The 16,757-nt window shown below is 40.5% G+C and overlaps 5 protein-coding genes across 5 annotated transcripts; 2 read left to right on the top strand and 3 right to left on the bottom strand. All coding sequences in view use genetic code 12, as the record gives it.

The window, feature by feature from the left end:
- Positions 1 to 968: 968 nt before the first annotated feature.
- Positions 969 to 4,075, bottom strand: RJT20DRAFT_51832 (uncharacterized protein). Its single transcript, XM_064920483.1, has 2 exons — positions 2,515 to 4,075; positions 969 to 2,190 (listed from the first exon to the last, which is right to left on the bottom strand). Exons 1-2 carry the CDS (start codon positions 3,993 to 3,995, stop codon positions 1,056 to 1,058), a joined length of 2,616 nt encoding a protein of 871 aa, XP_064774023.1. The 5' UTR covers positions 3,996 to 4,075; the 3' UTR covers positions 969 to 1,055.
- A 3,116-nt stretch (positions 4,076 to 7,191) lies between these two features.
- Positions 7,192 to 8,849, top strand: RJT20DRAFT_51825 (serine hydrolase domain-containing protein). The gene has a single exon (XM_064920482.1). It carries the CDS (start codon positions 7,597 to 7,599, stop codon positions 8,806 to 8,808), a length of 1,212 nt encoding a protein of 403 aa, XP_064774022.1. The 5' UTR covers positions 7,192 to 7,596; the 3' UTR covers positions 8,809 to 8,849.
- On the bottom strand, positions 8,827 to 11,294 carry RJT20DRAFT_129322 (transcription factor domain-containing protein). The gene has a single exon (XM_064917470.1). The coding sequence runs from the start codon at positions 11,208 to 11,210 to the stop codon at positions 8,892 to 8,894; it is 2,319 nt and encodes a 772-aa protein (XP_064774021.1). The 5' UTR covers positions 11,211 to 11,294; the 3' UTR covers positions 8,827 to 8,891.
- Positions 11,295 to 12,377: 1,083 nt separating this feature from the next.
- RJT20DRAFT_148097 (flavin-containing monooxygenase) lies at positions 12,378 to 14,067 on the top strand (the record flags this gene model as incomplete). The annotated part of the gene is made up of 1 exon (XM_064918959.1): positions 12,378 to 14,067. The coding sequence occupies one exon, from the start codon at positions 12,378 to 12,380 to the stop codon at positions 13,998 to 14,000; it is 1,623 nt and encodes a 540-aa protein (XP_064774020.1). The 3' UTR covers positions 14,001 to 14,067.
- On the bottom strand, positions 14,068 to 15,836 carry RJT20DRAFT_148095 (putative permease). Its single transcript, XM_064918958.1, has one exon. The coding sequence runs from the start codon at positions 15,774 to 15,776 to the stop codon at positions 14,136 to 14,138; it is 1,641 nt and encodes a 546-aa protein (XP_064774019.1). The 5' UTR covers positions 15,777 to 15,836; the 3' UTR covers positions 14,068 to 14,135.
- Between the last annotated feature and the right edge of the window lie 921 nt (positions 15,837 to 16,757).

Genomic DNA, 16,757 nt, shown 5'->3' with positions numbered 1-16,757 from the left:
TGAAACCTGTTTCGATTATCCTGGCTCCTATGTGATGACAAGGCTGGCAATCAACAGTCTCCGTTCCCTTATCTATTATATGCAGAACAACACCAAAAGCGTACTACATGGTCCAATTGGAAAAGAACATCCCGGAGGTGGTACATTGACGATTCATGGCTCCCTTCTATCTTACTCGACATGAACCTGTGCTTGGTCAATCGGCACTCTAACTTGCAAGCATATGGTACAGTTAATTGAAAACACCTACAGAAGAATCCTGTATCTTTGTTATACTATCGCAGCTGAAGATAAACGCGCGGAAAGCCTTTAGCTTTATATATACGATTCCTTTTTATATAGATAAGGACGAATGGAATTAAAAGGATGGAATATATGCTAGAATGCTACGTTGCTAGTGGATTGGGTTGTTTAAAGTTGTCGTATGAGGTGGAGAAAGGTATCAAAAGGAATTCGGGTGAAATTTGCGATAACAAACATTGTGTAAGCTCGTAGAACTTATGTTTCAACATACAAACATACACGCTCTGTGCTACCCTTATGTCAAATCAATTTGAAGGAATAGGTAGCCTTATGTTAACAGCCACGCTAGAAGAAGCTGCAATTTAGATCTTTTTGTAGTACGTATTCATACACTTCAGTCAGCATTTCGATTAAAGTCTTGTTCATCTACAAGCTTCTATGAGAATCCAAAATGTATTATTACGAAAATTACACCAGTTATGCTGGAAGAAGAAATATATAATGAAGCAAATTTGCCAATTCTAAAAGACCAGAAGTATGAAAGCCTGGTTCATACTTTCCCATTGATTTGAAGTCGAAGTCATAAATGAAAGGTAGTTTTGTTTGCCAAAAATGAACTTCGGTTAACAATAACCACATTTGGCAGTTATGGCAGTTAAATAAGAAACTCCGAAGCGGGTATAAACGAATGAAAAATGTGATCGTTTGTGAAACACCGAAATGCAAAACGACTTATCCTCAAGAGTATGATGAGTTAGTAGATGTTTTCATCACACAATTGTATCAAAATGTAAGTGAACAGAAATTTACATCTAGAACAAGTAAGCAATGAAGGCTAAAGCCAATGGCAAGGCGTTGCCAATCACTTGGCGGGCAGCACCACCAACTTGAGTGATACTGAAAGTAGTGATCTGTCCAGCAGCTGCGGTAGAAGCAGCAGCAACAGTCTCGCCAGCGGCACCTGTAGAACCTGGAGCACCTGGGGCGGCAGTACCAGCTGGGGTAGCAGCAGTACCAGTCTTCTCACCTGGGGCAACAGCGCCACCAGCGATGGTGGTAGCAGCAGATGGGAAGGTGGATAATGAGGTGGAAGCGACGACTTGAGTGACAACAGTAGTCTTCACTTCGGTTCCAACGGTAACAGTGGTAGTTTCCTCGGTAGTGTAACTGGTAATAATAAGAGAGCCTTCACTAGCTGGGCAGAAAGTAGTAGTGATGGTGACTGGAACAACAGTGAGAGCACACTTGAGCTTGTGACAAGAGGTAATGGTCTCCAAAGTTGTGTAGTAGGTGGTGACAGTCTCAGCTCCAGTGTTAGGAGCAGCAGTAGTTTCACCGGACAATGGACAGTAAGTGGTAGTAATGGTGTGTGGAATAGTCTTAGTCTTGATGGAACGAGCTGGGCAGTCAGTGACAGTGCTTGGGCACTCAGTAATAGTGACAACTTCGTTAGAAGTGATGACAGTAGTGATGACAGAGCTACCGGTAGAAGCTCCAGTAGTTTCAGTAGCACCGGTAGAGGTACCGGTTCCAGTGGCACCAGTAGAAGCACCAGTGGAGGTACCAGTAGTCTCAGAAGCACCAGTAGAAGCACCAGTAGAGGCACCAGTAGTCTCAGAAGCACCAGTGGAAGTACCAGTGGCTTCGGATTCACCAGAGGAGGTGCTAGATGGCTCCTCCAAGACAATACTCAATTCACCGAGAATACAGTCTGGGGCAATCAGGGACAATTGCAATGGAACATCTTCAGCAGGACAAATGTAGAAATCACTTTGACCAGCCAAAACCAAAACTGGATCACCGACGAACAGCCATCCTCCAGCTGGAACGTCACTAAGGAAGAAACCACGACCAGACTCAGCGTGGACGAACAAGTCGTTGACCTTAAGTGCACCTTCTGGTAGATCTAACAGGAAGAATGGTCCAGTAGTGGCATCTAAGAGAACTCTGGTGTCTTCAACATTAACCAATTCACTGAACTTGTTTGGTGGCTTGGCAACGGCAGTAATCTGGAAGCTGAAAGTGGTAGTTTCAGAAGCTGAAGAAGCTGAAGAAGGAACTGAGCTTGTGATAGAAGCAGACACAGAAGATGCACTGGAGACGCTTGAAGCAGAAGAGCCAGAAACACTGGAAGTCTCGGAAGCGACGGAAGAAGCACTAGAAATCTCGGCAGATGATTCAGAGGTAGCAGCGGAGGACTCTTCAGAGGTAGCTTCGGTGGAAGCAGCAGAGGACTCAACAGAAGAAACACCAGAGGTAGCAGCGGAGGACTCTTCAGATGTAGCTTCGGAGGAAGCAGCAGAAGACTCGGCAGAAGACTCGGCAGAGGTGGCAGCAGAAGACTCAGCGGAAGTAGCTTCGGAGGAAGCAGCAGAAGACTCAGCAGAAGAAGCACCAGAGGTGGCAGCAGAGGACTCGGCGGAAGTAGCTTCGGAGGAAGCAGCAGAAGACTCAGCAGAAGAAGCACCAGAGGTGGCAGCAGAGGACTCGGCGGAAGTAGCTTCGGAGGAAGCAGCAGAAGACTCAGCAGAAGAAGCACCAGAGGTGGCAGCAGAGGACTCGGCGGAAGTAGCTTCGGAGGAAGCAGCAGAAGACTCAGCAGAAGAAGCACCAGAGGTGGCAGCAGAGGACTCGGCGGAAGTAGCTTCGGAGGAAGCAGCAGATGAGGCGCTTGAAGTCTCAGAAGCAAAAGATGAAGTACTAGAGGTCTCGGCGGACGATTCAGCAGAGGAAGCGGTTGAAGACTCAGCGGAAGAAGATCCGGATGAAACAGAAGAGGACTCAGTGGAGGAAACCTCGGAGGAAGAAGCAGAGGACTCGGTGGAAGATTCGGCAGAAGAAGTCTCAGAAGCCGTGGATTCAGAAGAGCTAGAAACAATTACAGACTCTGGAACTAAACCAACAACAACTCTTGAACAAGAGCCAGTGTCGGAGAATTCAATGATTGAACCACCATCAGTACCGTATGGACAACTGAAGAAGGTAATACCAGATCCAAAAGTCAAAGAGCCATCTGGAGTGTAACCCCAACCAGAAACTGGGTCTGGACCAAGGTAGAGACCCTTGCTACCTGGAGCTTGGACATATTGGCCATCAGAAGTACCAAGGTATCCTGTGGTTGTGTCTAAGTTGAAAACAACTTCAGGACCGCCAAGGTTTAAACCTAAGACGTAGTAGCTGTCTCTCTTTACAAGTCCTGTGTTAATCAAGATCATCTCAATGAAAGAAGCAAAACCTCCAATAATAATTTCCAACTTGAATGGCTCACCAGGAAGGATTGTTGGGAAGGAAGAAGTCTCAACGGTTTCACTGGATGATACAGTTGAAGAAACTTCACTAGATGTGACGATAGTTGGACCTTCAGTAGATGGACCTTCAGAGGTCTCTCCTGTGGATGGTACCTCGGTGGATGGAGCACCAGTAGATGGACCTTCAGAGGTCTCTCCAGTAGATGGAACCTCAGTAGATGGACCTTCAGAGGTCTCTCCGGTAGATGGGACCTCGCCGGAGGAGATCAATGTGGATTCAACAGATGAAGCCTCAGAAGATGGAGCTTGGGAGGTTGGTGGCTCAGAAGATGAGACATTGGACCATGAAGACACAGAGAAGGTCAATGAAGTCTCCGAAGAAAAGGTAGAAGGAGCTTCACTAGAAGAGTTGGAAAATGTGAAGTCACGACGAAGGACGTCCACATTGTAACAAGACACTTGCTGGAGTACCAAAGCGAGTGAAAGGAAGACCGGTGACTTCATATTGAATGATTGTATCGGTGTCTTGCGCTAAGTGATTTCTATCATTCAATGGAACGGTTTAAACAAGATTTGCGTTTACATTTATAGTGGGAACAGTAATGATGCAAATCAATTCGAAGCTTTGTATACTTCCTACGAAGAATTGCAGCTATAGTCCTTGCTAGAAAATATACACCACCAGCAGCAGCATGCAAAAAATACAAAAGATTGCACTAAAAATATCTATCGTGCATACCTCCTGTCGGGATCCCGAAATTGATCGTATCGCGGCGATTGCGAGAGCTGAACGGAATGAAAGGGCCGAAATATGAGAGATGGCCGATATGAAAGGAAGTATCTTATTTGTCATCTATCATTAGGGGAAGATTTCTGTCATTGCTTGAATTGAATTGCTTTTGAAGTCATCACTGCTAGTCAGTTATTATGATTTGAATGTTTGATATATATACCTTCCAGGCTTCAGGATAGTTGTGGTGTAGCTCAACATAGCCAACATAGAACGAAGCTACGGCGATGGCAACTATCCTTTGATTTGAGTGGCTGGCGAAATACTGTCTTTTTGATAATGTGTCGGCTTAGAGTTGGATAATATCATTGATTTTGGGAGCTTGCATATTTTTCGACCTTGCTGTGTGTTGAAAATACCCTTAAGTCGCTCATTTTCATGCCATAAAAGTGGAAAAATCACCAATCTTTCCGATAGCTTTACCAACGTTGCTAACCTCTGACCCATATCGCATATATTTTCTAGATATATTTTCTATGACCATGTTGACAAATAGAAGAAGGTCGTCGCAAATCAACGCGTGCAATATTCTAGGACATAGATACATAACATGACTAGTCTTTCGTAGAAGGGTGATGTTCAGCCAAACTATCATGAAACTTCAACGACATCATGGGGATGTTCGCTTGCTGTGTCAATGAAAGGAAGGAATCGTATATCTTTTTCTTGTCCTGTTGGTTTATGCATCAATGGGTTTATGGGCTGCACTAAACAATGGAATCTTGGCAACCCTGTTGGAGAGAGATATTTTTGATGGTTTTTAATAAAGGAGACAGATCTGGCTCCCATGCAGTAGCTGTAAATATTTGTATCCACTTTTTACCGCCGAGCCTCTTCCAATTTGCAAATGTACGACAGAACAAAGTATCTCGTAAGTTAAGGTTTGAAATTCTAGTTGTAATTATGGTTCCAAAAAGATTTCCCATACATTAGAGGATCCGCATTTTCAAACGCCATTATTCTACAACGTGGAGCTAATCAAGGGATTGTCGCCATCATCGCACCAACTCTAGATGGCCATTTCAGGGTTTGGGCTCAACGTGAGACATCCTTTGCTCAATGTTTTTCAATGTGTTCTGGGGAGTATGGGGTGCCAAGGAAGGAGGATACGAGATGGGTTAAGACATTATTATTTGACAAAGCTTATACTACTTAAACTTTACGAGCGATTCTTTACGAAATGAGCTCCCATTGCTACCTCAACAGCGCTATAACAGGACGAAGTCAGAGGTTAATGGGCACACCTATCCCAATCAATGTGGCTCCTAGCTTCAAAGAATCGATAAATTTACATTAGCGTACTAAAATGTGGTAATATCTATGCAAGTGGCATGAAATTGGACTAAAATGGATCTCACTACGCCTTTAAAATAATCTAAACGTTTATATTTTGAAGGAGCTTTCCCGAAGGAGTGAGTACACTAAACATTACAGCTTTGTTACCCTTAAGTTTACTCCTATAGCCAGAATACTATGCAGTGATGCAAGCATCCACTATGTATATGTACTAGGAAGGCGTTCTAACAATAGCGTGCAATGCCCCAAATACGCTCTGCATGTATTTTTTTGACCGCCTTATTGTTTTGAGCCCTTAGGAAGGAAATCTAACGCGAGATACGATTCTCGAACTTAATTTACATTGTATATGTTGCTTGCCATTAAAGGGCTGTTGTATTGGCATTGTTTCTTCTAGGCTTCTAAATGCAGTAATTAGTACGGTTTCGGTTACGATTACGGTTACAATCATGTTAACGTCATTGAGTCTTCTAACCTTGCTATTTGAGGTGACTCTTCAATGGACTGTTGTTGGAACTTGAACAGACACGACCTCTACCCAAAAAGGCTTCATGTCCCCCAAGGTGCACCAACTTGGTCTCTTCAAAAATATAAAGGTCGCAAAGTTAAAATATGGCGTGATCCAATATGTAGTATCAAGAGTTCAAAAATAATCTAATAATACTCGCCAAAGGTCAAATGGGGAAACCAAAAGCGTTTTATAATTATTCCTTACTCTTCATCTATTTGGAAAGATTTGACTTCAGAATAATAGTACATCAATGTTGACCGTGTCTAAACTTAATTGACATATTTGTTTTAGTTTTCATTTTATTAATTAGTTGATATAGAAGTCGTAAGAATATTATTACTCCCACAACTGTCACTTTTGACTAAATCTCGACGTCTTTGATAATATTTGTAAAAAATTATCACAATTGGTGGGAAAAGTTCGTAAAGATAATTATTTCGTAGATAAATTTAGAATATTCGGTAGAATATGTTGGATTAACCGTGATGGAAAACTTTATTCCTTAGCTTCTAATGCTATTCAATGATATTTCTTATAGCGCAGCTGTACGTTCAATAGCGGTGTTGCAATTATGCTTATCTGAACAGAAATTTGTGCCTCGAAGGCATTCTCATAATCTGTGGTGTCAACACGGCATCTTTGATATTGCTATAACGGCAAGTGTAGCTCCGAATCGGGTGTGGAATCTTCTAGTATAAACTTTAAATCAAATCTGGTCTCTCTTTGGAATTATATCAACAGGCTGTGTATTGTGATTTTCTTTTTCAATTCAAATCCAGGTGCTTTCAAGTATCTTGGTAGTCTGAATGTTCTGGGTAAATGCTTTACTACCAAAACTCGTTTCTGATCCCAATGAATGAATCACTACCTTTGATCAGGATTACTATTCAAAAGCTAACCTATCGCTTTGATAATTACTGACGGTTGATGGCAATTGCGACGAAACAGAAAACGTGGTAAAGTGTCGGTTTCAAATCGATATAGTACGATACAGTAGTTTTCTCCCCTGTGAACGCTTACCCCATATATCTGCTGACTGTACTCCAATGTTGTAAATTTAATGACAATCAGACAGTCTATGGATGCCGGAAACCCGGCATATGAGCATCCTTAAGGTTGCCCACTTGCACAGTCACAAATAGCATGAGAGACTTAATGAATATCGGTAGGATTTCCCCTCTGTTTAGACGTTTTGGATGTTCTGTTTCCTAAATGAATCTTCAAGATTCAATCATAACGAGACAATGGGGTAAAAATGGAAATTCTCAAAGCATTCGCAGCCAAATGCTTTTTGGATTTTCCGTTGCGATTACATTGTTTCCAGCGGATAACGAACTCAGTATGAGATGCGGCAATGGTAGTTATCCATTTGAATATTCCATCTTCAAAATCTTTGCCATTGTAAACGGTGGTTGCAGGGTTCTTTTACAGTTCCGTCATGTACGTATAAAACGTTCAAAAAGACCCCGAAAATATATGAATATTCAATAGGGCAATGCTTCACTTTGATGCTACAAACCAATATGCCATATAAGACTACCTCCTCAAGACAACAGTTGAAAAGAGAACTTGATCCCATCCTTCACAATGGAACATGCTTGGATAATGAGAATCTTGCACCAGGTATCGTTTTTGGTGTTACAAACGACAAAGAAACGGTTTATTTGAATCATTCTGGGTATCTCAACATCGAAACAAAAGACCCTGTTACGAATGATTCTAAATTTGCTATGTTATCCGCAACTAAGCCAATTTCATCCTTGGCGATGCTTCAATTAGTTGATAGAAACTTGGTTGATTTGGATACTCCAGTAGAGAAATACCTTCCAAAATTTGCATCCGTCACAATTCTCACCAAGGATGCCAATGGCAATAAAGTGTTTTCTAAGCCAAAGAACAAGGCCACACTTAGACAATTATTAACTCACACTGCTGGCTTCGCTTACAGCTTCACTAACGAAGATTATCTCCAAACCTTGGTGAGTACAGGTCAACCAAACTTATTTGACAGCAACTCGTCTACCTTTGATGCAACTTACTTAACTTTCGAACCTGGAACTGATTGGAGTTATGGTATGGGGTTGGATTGGGCTGGATTGGTATTGGAAGAGGTAACCGGTCTCTCACTTGGAGAGTACATAAGAGTCAATATCCTAGAGCCAGCGAAGATGAACAATACCACTTTCAAGTTAAGTAAAACTGAAAAGGATTTGATGCTTATTCACGTTAGAGGAGAGACTGGAATGAACGTATTTGACCTCCAATATCCCCGGGAGTCTCAAATTGATATGGCAGGACATGGACTATTCGGAACAGTTGATGACTATCTAAAGTTTATTAGAATCTGGTTAAACAAAGGTAAAACAGATGACGGCGTTCAACTTCTCAGTGAGAAGCTTTGGGAGGTTGCTGTTCAAAGCAACTTGCCTAAGGGAACGGAAATGAAAAACTTGGATGCTTACCAAGCAAACCTATGTGGCCCAGTTTCATTTCCCCCGGACTCCTCCTGGACCCTAGGCTTCTGTAGAAATGGTACCGACTTTCACACTGGACGGAAGAGTGGATCTCTTTGGTGGTGTGGAGTAGCAAATTGCTACTTATGGGTAGATTTGAAAACCAAAATAGGAGGATTCTATGCTACACAAGTATTCCCTTATGGAGACCCATCAAGGGAAACATATTATGGCTTAGAAGAAGCAGTTTATAACAATTTAAATTAAGAAAGTTAGTTAAATTTGCTCTAAAATATGATATTTGTTCTATATAGTGATATCTATTTAAGTTCTAAATTGACTTATCAAAATCAGTATTGATTTAAGAAATGAAGAGAGCTCTGAATAGCATCTTCTCCCGTGTATGTTTGTGTTGAACTTAATATATCTTCATTCAAATCAATGTTAGGATCTCTGAATAGATCCTCGATGTATGTTTCAATATTCACATCGGCTTTTGAATTATTAATTGGTGACTCCATGTTAATTCTGGTCGAAGTCAATGTTTTTTCCATTCCGTCACCAAAATTGATTCCACCATCATTCACCGTCTTGAACGTTTTGTCCATTGAAAATATCATTTTACTCAAAATGTCAGAGAATTTTGCTGATACAGGGCTTAAGCGACCATAGTATTTTGTTATGTATGTCCCAACATTAAGCATTTCTCTCAAGAACAGGATAGAGTAGTCGTCACTATATTCAACATCAATTCGCCTGTGGAGGATAGAAAGCCCCAATATTAATGACGCCATAAAGCAACAATGGACCGTTGTGTACAGCTCAACTCTAGGATATCTGTGGTTCTTCAAATAGTGGTAAGTTAATTGAAGAGTTAGTACGGATGCTCGTATGCTGGAAGTTAGAAAGTTCAGCATTGCATTCATCTCTTTAATTCTTTTCCAAAATGAATCATTGCATACATTAGATTCAACCTTCTTGAAAGCAATGTTAACAAGAAAAGGCTTGCCAAGTAACATTGTTCCATACAAGTGAGATTGATGCACTAGTAATACAACATAGTCATCCGACCACACAGAGCTATCCAGTAGCTCAAGTGGACCAGCTCGCTGTTCCAAATTGCTCCCACTGCTGTTTTCATCCTCTGTATTCAAAATATTACTAGTACGAAGATCTTCGGGTAGCTGCAGACATAAGGAGTTTAATTCGGTTGTTAGCTTCTCTGCCTCGGACGTTTTCATCATTTCTTCGTAATAAAGACTATGTACGATCTTCCCATTGACCTTGGCTGATTTCCCAACTTCAAATAAGCCTTTCAAGAAGTGCTTCTGCTCATGTTTGCATGTAGGATCATTGAGATAATCGCCTCTGAAATCATCCCAATCATAATCATTGATGATTAGTGGTCTTCCCAGTAAAATGGAAGATATCCTATCACATACAAATAAGCTTAACCATAGCTTTCGTCTATGATTCACGTAAGAGTAGTTCTTAAATGATTCATTGATACTTTTGCGGTGTAGCCCTAATGCCTGAGCGTTTCGAATTGCATTCCCTAATGTCAACCACGAGGAGCTCCGCTTGTAGATCGATTGATAATAGAAGTAAATTAAGAAATTCGCCTCTATCATCCAGAATTTCCCATCATAGATTGCCCACTTCATAAGGCTGTAGCCACTTTGAAAGAATGCTTCAGAATTGATGGAATATCTCACTAATTCGTTGATTACTTCACTTTTAGCACCTTCCGCAAAGAGTAATCCTAGGGCTAGAACCAAGTGTAATAAACACATTTTGTCAGTGGTTGCCCCAATTGGATTGTCATATATGTAGTCAACTACATGAAGTCTGAAATAGTCCATATCAAAAACATACCAAGTTTGATTTATATTCACTTCAAAGTGCTTAATTAAGATATCACAGTGTTCCCGTTTGGGCAACTGAAGGGGTGTAACATTCTTGACACTAACTTGATCATCAATGCAGCAAATATCTTTAGGATCAAAAGCAAACTCACAATTTCCGATTGTACTTAGAAATATGAACCTTGATTCAAAAAGTAAAGATAGTGGGCTGCTTTCTCCAATATACTGCGAGTTATCAGTTTTGAATGAAAACTTAAGAATTGCTCCATAGTCAGGAACACTTTCTATCTGTTTGAGATCCTTTGTGTTAATCGATTGGTACAGAGTTCTAACGGAAACAATGCTATTCAAGTCGTTGCCGTTTGCCGAAATTAAAGTATTCAACTCTTTGGTGCTATTGTTATCTTCGCTCCAAGAGTGATATTGTTCCGCGACGTTAGTGTCTGAGCTAGGGCTTTTCTGATGGAAGGTCGACAATAGGTGAGAGTAGGTCGACTCTTGTGAAAATTCGGGAGAATTCATATTTACAGCCTTGGCTTGAACCTCTCTATTTTTGTAACTTCTGTGCGGTGTGTTCTCCAACCTCACTTTACAAACATTGCCTCTTTTCAACCCATTTCCAACTCTTTTATCTGTAAATGTAAATTTACATTCAATATTCCTCTTGCTGCACAATTCACAAGGTGACTTACCTCCGCATTTGTACTTTCTTTTCTTGCAGTAGTCGCAAGCGGTGGTAACTTTCTTTCTCGTTTTCAACCCCTGAGATGTGGTAATAATGTTAGTCCACTGTGTTTCTGTCATTTCTGTCGACTTTTGGTGTCTAACATACCCAAAATCCACACCTACAACGAAATGAACAGACTTTCAGAGTTTTATACATCGGACTTTTTGACAGTTTGGCGGAGTATGCATGTTAATTGATTATGTCAGCGGGACACTTTGTGGGGTAAACATAATAATAAGAGATGTTTTGTAAGGGGCACTGGACAAATAAAAGAATACTGAAAAAGAAACTTGCATAAAGAATCGGGGGTAACATATAGGAAACTAGTTAGACACAAAAGTCTGAGACCCTTTATTAATGAAAATGTAGTTGGTGGCCGTGTAAGTTGCCAATACGGAAGCAAGTTTTTCGTTGTTTTCTTTCTTGTGGTGGTAGTTAGAGAACAGGAAGCAATCGCTACTTGGTGGGGTGGAGTATAAGTTTCTATGTTCTCTTTTGGCGGCTCGAATCACCTAGAAAGACCTTGAAATTTCATTTCGTGGGAAACAACGCGGAACGGCTGTTAAACACAGCTTCGCCGGACACACCACAGCAAGAAGGCACCGACGCTCTGACTGCACCAACAACTTCAATGCGGGACAAATCACTCCTAAACCTGGGAAAAGTGGAGTCTTTCTTCACGGCTCAACATAAAACTTACAGCCCTTGTATGTAGGCAACTACCTAATTGAGATTTTCCATTAGGTCTATACTTCCGCTGTCAAATATCTGATGGGAACCCAGTTTACTTCCAAGCTGGGCATGATCGCCGCTTGGAGACCTTGATGAATGCGGAATCTCCGTCGTGGGCTGTGCATTCACAGATTTTGAATTTCTGAATAGATCTCCGCTTGACTTGAAATGTGGAGCCTTGCATTAAGCCCATGGTGAAATGTATACAGAATTGCATTGTCTCTACAGCGGAAAATTATGGAAAATCGAAACTAACGAGTTGACAGTTCCGCTTTATATTGTAGGCGCTACATGCAAGACTTTTGCAATCAACTATGCTTTTGCAACCAATTCTATAATCTACAGACTTGTAAGCTAAAGTACCACCATTCAATTGTGGGGTCAAATCAACTTTTGATTGTATAAATATCCACCGTTAGGCTTCTTGAAAGGAAATTCGAAATGGAGCTTAACTACTTACAATCATTACACTTGTAACAACAATCACAAATAACACTAATAAAAAAATAACTATGATTCACTACGATCAAATTGTCGTTGGAGGAGGTTTCGGTGGTATGACCACATTGCACAAGCTTCGTGAAAAAGGATACAATGTTCACGGTTTTGAGAGAGGTTCTGATTTTGGGGGTGTTTGGCACCACAATAGATATCCAGGTGCAAGGGTTGATTCTGAAACTCCTGTCTACCAACTTTGGTTAAAAGAAGTGTTGTCTGATTTTATCTTCACCCAAAGATTCCCCGATTGGAAAGAACTTCAGAGATACTTCAAGTATGCTGGTCAAAAGTTGAAATTGTATGACTACTTCACCATGAATACAGAAGTAACCTCTAGTCATTGGAACGATGAAGAAAACTTGTGGTATGTTTCCACTCAATCCAATCTTACTGGAGATGAACAACAATTCACTTGCAATCATTTGGTTCTCTGTATCGGATTTGCAGCCAAGAAAACTTACCCTGACCTTAAAGGAAGAGATTCGTTTAAGGGAACTTCTTTCCACACCGCCGATTGGCCATGGGAGGGTATCGACGTAAAGGGGAAAAAAGTTGCCGTAATTGGTACGGGAGCTTCAGGAGTACAAGTTATCCAATCTATTTCAAAGGAAGTAGGAGAATTGGTGGTATTCCAAAGAACTCCAAACTTGGTTTTGCCAATGCAATCACAAGAAGCTAACATTTCCAAGCAAAAGGAAAGGAAGGAAGCTTACCATCAAATCTTCAATGATCTGATTCCTTCATCATTCTCAGGATTTGAATTTGAACCAGATACCAGATGGGGAAAGGATTGCACTCCTGAAGAAATCAAAGAGAAATTTGACGAGTGCTGGAACAATGGTGGATTTAGATTTTGGTTAGGTAACTTTCTGGATATTATGGTTGATAAGTCAACTAATAGGGCTGCTTGGGATTACTGGAAGGAGAAGTCTTCCGTTAGAGTCAAAGATCCTAGAAAAAGGAAGATTTTGGTACCAGATGAACCCCCTCACTACATCTTTACAAAGCGTCCTTGTCTCGAAACTACCTACTTCGAAAGTTACAATAGGGACAACGTTGATATTGTAGATATTAACATCAATTCAATTACTGAAGTTACAGAGAATGGCCTTGTGACCAAAGATGGATCAAGCTATGAATTTGACATCATTATTTATGCAACAGGATTTGATGCAATTACAGGCGGCTTTTATCAGATGGATTTGAAAGGAAAGAACGGTATTACCATTTCAGAAGCTTGGGAAAATGGAACTTACACCTACTTAGGAATGGGTATCAGCCAATTTCCTAATTTATACTTCCTTTATGGCCCTCAGGGCCCAACTGCTTTCTGTAATGGTCCCACTTGTGCCTTGATTCAAGGAGTTTGGATTTCAGAATTAATTGACTTCACGACAAAACATGGTTTCAAGTACAATACACCTTCCCTCGAGGCTCAGAATACTTGGAAGAAATATATTCAAGATAATGCTAATCTTACTCTTTTGCCATATACAAGAAGTTGGTATATGGGAGCAAATAGGGAGGGTAACAAGCCAAGAGAATGTTTATTGTATGTCCGCGGAGTGGGTAACTATTACAAGGACATCAACAAAGAATCTGATCTGGGTTATCCAAATTTCATCTTCGTGAAGTAAACCTATCCTATATCTGCTATGATACTAAATTCTGCTTCTATTAACTCGTTGTTTCAAATGTTGGAGTCCTTATATAAGGCAGCATATTGATCCCAGCTTACTACATACAACTCTGAACTTTCAATATTATATAATTCAATATGTAAACCTGAAATCTAATCTCTTATTACCATCATCCTTAGTGTTCTTGATATAATCCTCCTTCTCCTCCGTAGACAAAGCATTCCACTTTTCATCTCTCTTCTTGTTGACGTATATGTAGTAAAATCTAGTCAACGCACAAGCAGCAATGGCACCAAAGGCAATTCCAATAAGGTCCACATTACCACGGTGGTACAACGGAGCGTCGTCCATTCGGTAGATATTAGCTGCAATAATAGAAGCTGCTTGAGAGAAAATATTAACAACGGCTGCTGAAACGGCCCTACTTCTCACTCCGTTGGAATTTGCTGAACACCAACTAATGGTAAGTGCTGCTCCGACAGGATGAGAAAGAAGAACGGTTAAAAGACCGAAAGTTGCATAAATATTCACCTGGGCCTGTGGCCAATATCTTAATGCAATAAGACATACTACCACCCACACTGAACTGAACAAAAGCATGAGAGCACGCGAATTAAACACTTCGGAGAAATAACCAATAAAAAGCATTGTGAAGATGGAGATGATGTTATAAGGAATTGTCAAAGCATTGGTTTTGAAGGTGGAAAATCCCATTCCTCTAAGTACTAGTTGAAGATAGTTACTAACAGGGGCGGTTCCAATATCTGTTAAGATACGCACAATGTAGATTGGGAGAAGGTTCACGTCAAATAAAGCAATAAGCAACTCCTTGTAGCCAACAGGCTCTCTATTATGCATACTTCCCTTTTCAGGATCATCTCTTAAGATCTTATTAACAATAATCTTTTCTTCTCTATCAGTGTACCAACCCTTCTTCCTGTACCATGTCTTCGTCTGGACTGCCGACGCTGGCATTTTGAAGTAAGAGATAATACCCACAAGTAAAGTAAAGACACCTTCGATTAAGAATAACCATTTCCAACCTTCTGGGTTAGATGGAGTTTGCACTTTAAGAAGTGCAAATGCAAGCAAACTGGACCAAACAACTGTCAAAGGGTTTGCAATATAGAATACTGATAATCTAAATGGAAGCTCCTTTGACGTGTAGAAGTAACTCATCCACAAACAAACGTCACAGATGAAACCACCTTGCAAGGCTCCAAGGAGAGCTCTAGTTGCGTAGTAACCGGTAACATTTTTCATAGCGAACTGTGACATTGATACTACACTCCACAACACCATTTGAGTAGGGATCCAGATATCGGCACCAATCTTTTTTGAGATCATCTGTGAAGGTAATTCGGCACTCAAAAAGCAAATCAAGTTGATGGTCTTTCCAAGATTTAACTGATTTGTAGTCATTCCCAAATCATCAAGCATGTTGTCAGATAAAGCTTGTTGTAAGTTACCTCTATCAAAATCCAAAGCAGTGAACATAAAAAATGCCCAAAACGTGACATACCAGTCACTCTTCCAAGTAACTTTAGTCTCTTCTTCCTTAGTCCAAGTGAAATCAGGATCAAAGTGGTCACGACATTCGTATTGCGTCTTCTCGTAAAGTTCCCTGTAGTGCTCAGCAACAACCGGGTCTTGAAAGACATGTTCAGATTTTTCCGAAGAGGACGACTCCAAGTCATCCTCTTTGATGTTTATTTCTATTTGATCATTCTTAATGATGTCTGATTCAGACTTGTTTTGCCAAGACAATGCCATTTTGAACTATTATCTGTAATAATAATGTCAAGAAAAATGGCCTGACAGACTTAGAAATCGTTATATTTATAGTTTATATTGCCTTCTTCTATCCATCGAGATAACGCATTTGCAGCCCTAATAGGTTACTTGTGGTTTACTAATTTAATCTATAGAGCATTTTTCACAACCACCTCAACCAGTTATCAGATTCAAGAACACTCAAGAAATTAGGATTATTTGTGACAGATGACATCAACTCGATTGCGTATTAAACACTACAGCGAGACGTGGCTCCTGAGGACCTCCAACTTATCTACATTATTTCTAATCCACCCCATAATTTACATTGTTCTGAGACAGTACCGTATGAAATCCCTGCAAAATGTAATCACTATGACGATTTCGCAATTTGTAATGTGGTTGCAGATCCACAATAAGTCTATACCTGTATGTAGGGTATCTAAATTTGCAATAGTTTCCCTAATATCAATAGTTCCACAACTTTCTGAGGCACCAAAAGACCATAATAATGGCGATAAGAATTGCCGTAATAAGTGGAATAGTAAGATTAGTTTAATGAATCTGGTGTATGAACGAACTTCGTTCGACACATGTGTCTACTTACTAGCCAAGAAAAGTGCTAATAAAATAATATGTAGCGATAGTTGAAAGGACCACACACAGCCGTTATGCCACTATACGACAGATGTTGGAGACCAGAAGATGTGGAGGGGATACTTTCACGGTGCTTATGGATAAAAAGTTCTAATGCTACTATGTGTGGTGATCCTATAGCGAAAGAAGAACCCCCCTCCCCCCTCCCCCACGCACCAAAGCTATTAGATCAATTTGATAGTGGCTGATCTATAAGCATAGTTGCATAATCATCGCCAAGGATTTGTTTTTACTATTTTCTAATTAAATCAGGTTGCAATTTCAACCACAAATGGTAAAAATTGCAACTCCAGACGCTTGATTGCAATATCGGCAAGAAACAGG

Source organism: Scheffersomyces xylosifermentans (genome assembly GCF_036884685.1).
Source record: "Scheffersomyces xylosifermentans strain CBS 12540 chromosome Unknown RJT20scaffold_5, whole genome shotgun sequence".
In the NCBI taxonomy this organism is placed as follows: Eukaryota; Fungi; Ascomycota; class Pichiomycetes; order Serinales; family Debaryomycetaceae; genus Scheffersomyces; species Scheffersomyces xylosifermentans.
The sequence above is the reverse complement of the archived record's forward strand: the minus strand, read 5'-3'. Positions and strand labels throughout refer to the sequence as shown.